The following is a 2,073-nucleotide window of genomic DNA, read 5'->3' on the forward strand; positions in this document are numbered from 1 at the left end:
GGCCTGCGCCTCGTCGAGGGCGCCCACGACACGGGGCTGCGCGTGAGCGCCCACCTGCGCGACTTCGAGGTGAAGGACCTGCTCAGCCTCACCCAGTTCTTCGGCCTCCGCTCCGACACCTTCTCCCTGGCTGTCAACTGCCTCGACCGCTTCCTGGCCAGGATGAAGGTAGGGCTCCTTGGGGCGCCTCCCCCCGCAGAGGTCACCCCCACCCCCACCCCGCTCTCCGTCGGTAGGGGCGGGCCGTGCGCTTCGTCTGCCCAGCCAGGCTGTGCCTCCTAGTCCTAGGGTGCTGGTTCAGGGCCATGCCCCCTTTCCTCTGCCACCGCCAGCCAGGTTGGAATCAGACCATGCCCCCTAAGTCTCAGTGGAGCTGGATTTGAGTCTGGGTCATGCCTCCTGCCCCCTCCCTCCCCAGCTGGGTTGAGGCTAGGCCAAGCTGTCTGCCCCTGTGCAGCTGGATCAGAGCTGAGCTGGCCCTATGCCCCTGTGTGTGGCTAGGTGGGGCCCGGCTACGTGTGTCCTGGGCTCTGGACTGGGTCCACTGGATGGCTCTGGCCTGCGGAGGGACTAGACACTGCTCATCTGTTAAGAAAGTTGAGTGAGTACCACTGCCTCTGAGCCCCTAATGGCAACCCTGAAATGATCAGGCCTTAACTGTAGGAGTGCAGAGTTTATGAAACCAATGAAGTTACAAAGTGGGTGGCAGCACCAAGAGTTCCTATGCACTCAAGTGGCTTATGTGCTCCATTTGATATGTGTAACAATGTCACTCCCAATCCATTATCTACACTTATCAAATGCACTTGAGTATGCTATAATACTTCAAATCTGTAAAGTACTGGTGGAGACCTTGGCTGATTATAAGGTATTTTCTAGATGTTGGTTGGGCATGTGGGAAAGAAGGGATGGGTGTACTCTGAACTCATAACTAGTAGCACTAACTAGCCTGAATCTTCTTTATACTAAAAGAAGTCATCTCTCCTTTAAACTTATGGCATCCCTGATTAGTGATCCATAGTGCTGTAGCAGATGAAAGCAGCATCTTCAAACTTGCACTTGAGACAGTTTTAGCATATCACAAAGCCTGCATATTCCTAAACCAGAAAGAGGTTAGAAGATTTAGACTTAAATGCTTTCTATATTTTTCTTAAGAGACTTCTTAAATTCTTGAGACCATCTTTAAACTGTAGCTCACCTCCCAGTCATCTCAGTTAAATCCATGCTTCCAGGCATGTGGTAATTTGCCAGTGCACTAGAGTAAACTTCTTCCATTGTTCCATTGCATAACTCTCCACAAAACAACTTCTTAAATCTTCCTTCAAAATATCTGACTCTGCCAACACTCTTGAAGAGCACTGGACTGACCTGATCTTTTCATCAAAGTTGGTATGGCAGAGCCTAGTAAACTAAATTTGCTTCATTTTCCTAATGTTATGAACTCTTCTGAATACACTACTACCTTTTTGGAAAGCAAGGTAAAGAAGTACAGCTTTGGACATCTAGTCTTTTTGTATGAAAGTTTTAAGGTTGAGCTATAGTATGTGAAGTTGAGTGTGGCTTTTTTCCCTCCACTCACAGGTACAGCCTAAACACTTAGGCTGTGTTGGACTGAGCTGCTTCTACTTGGCTGTGAAAGCAACAGAAGAGGAAAGAAATGTTCCTTTAGCTACTGACTTAATTCGAATAAGCCAGTATAGGTTCACTGTTTCTGACATGATGAGAATGGAAAAAATTGTATTGGAGAAGCTATCTTGGAAAGTCAAAGCTACAACAGCTTTTCAGTTTCTACAGATCTATCATTCGCTCACTCATGGGAATTTAAGCTGTGAAAGGTAAAGGAAATTGTGACTAAACAACTACTTGGACAAATGGGAAAATCCTGCCCCTGCCCCCCCCCCCCCAACAGGCTAGAAAATCTTAAAATAACTTTTAAATTGCAGCAGTAAAGTGGCTCATGTGAATCACTGTTTTTAATAGACTTGCCCCCCAACTTCAACTATATTATAACGTTTAAACTTCAAAATACTCCATACCCATTGCCTTCCTGTTCCAAACAGAAAATGTACAGAA

General features: G+C 46.9%; 1 protein-coding gene across 1 annotated transcript in view; it reads left to right on the forward strand.

Moving 5' to 3' along the window:
- Positions 1-3: 3 nt before the first annotated feature.
- CCNG1 (cyclin G1) overlaps positions 4-2,073 on the forward strand; it is a gene marked incomplete at its 5' end in the record, with an annotated part of 6,850 nt that continues 4,780 nt past the window's right edge. The window contains 2 exons of the mRNA XM_019505993.1: positions 4-168; positions 1,582-1,835. Of these exons, the coding sequence (XP_019361538.1) occupies positions 4-168; positions 1,582-1,835 (419 nt within the window). The remainder of the gene's footprint in view (positions 169-1,581; positions 1,836-2,073) is intronic.

Source organism: Gavialis gangeticus, unplaced genomic scaffold (assembly GCF_001723915.1).
Source record: "Gavialis gangeticus isolate Ggan-Ray unplaced genomic scaffold, GavGan_comp1, whole genome shotgun sequence".
Lineage (NCBI taxonomy): Eukaryota > Metazoa > Chordata > Crocodylia > Gavialidae > Gavialis > Gavialis gangeticus.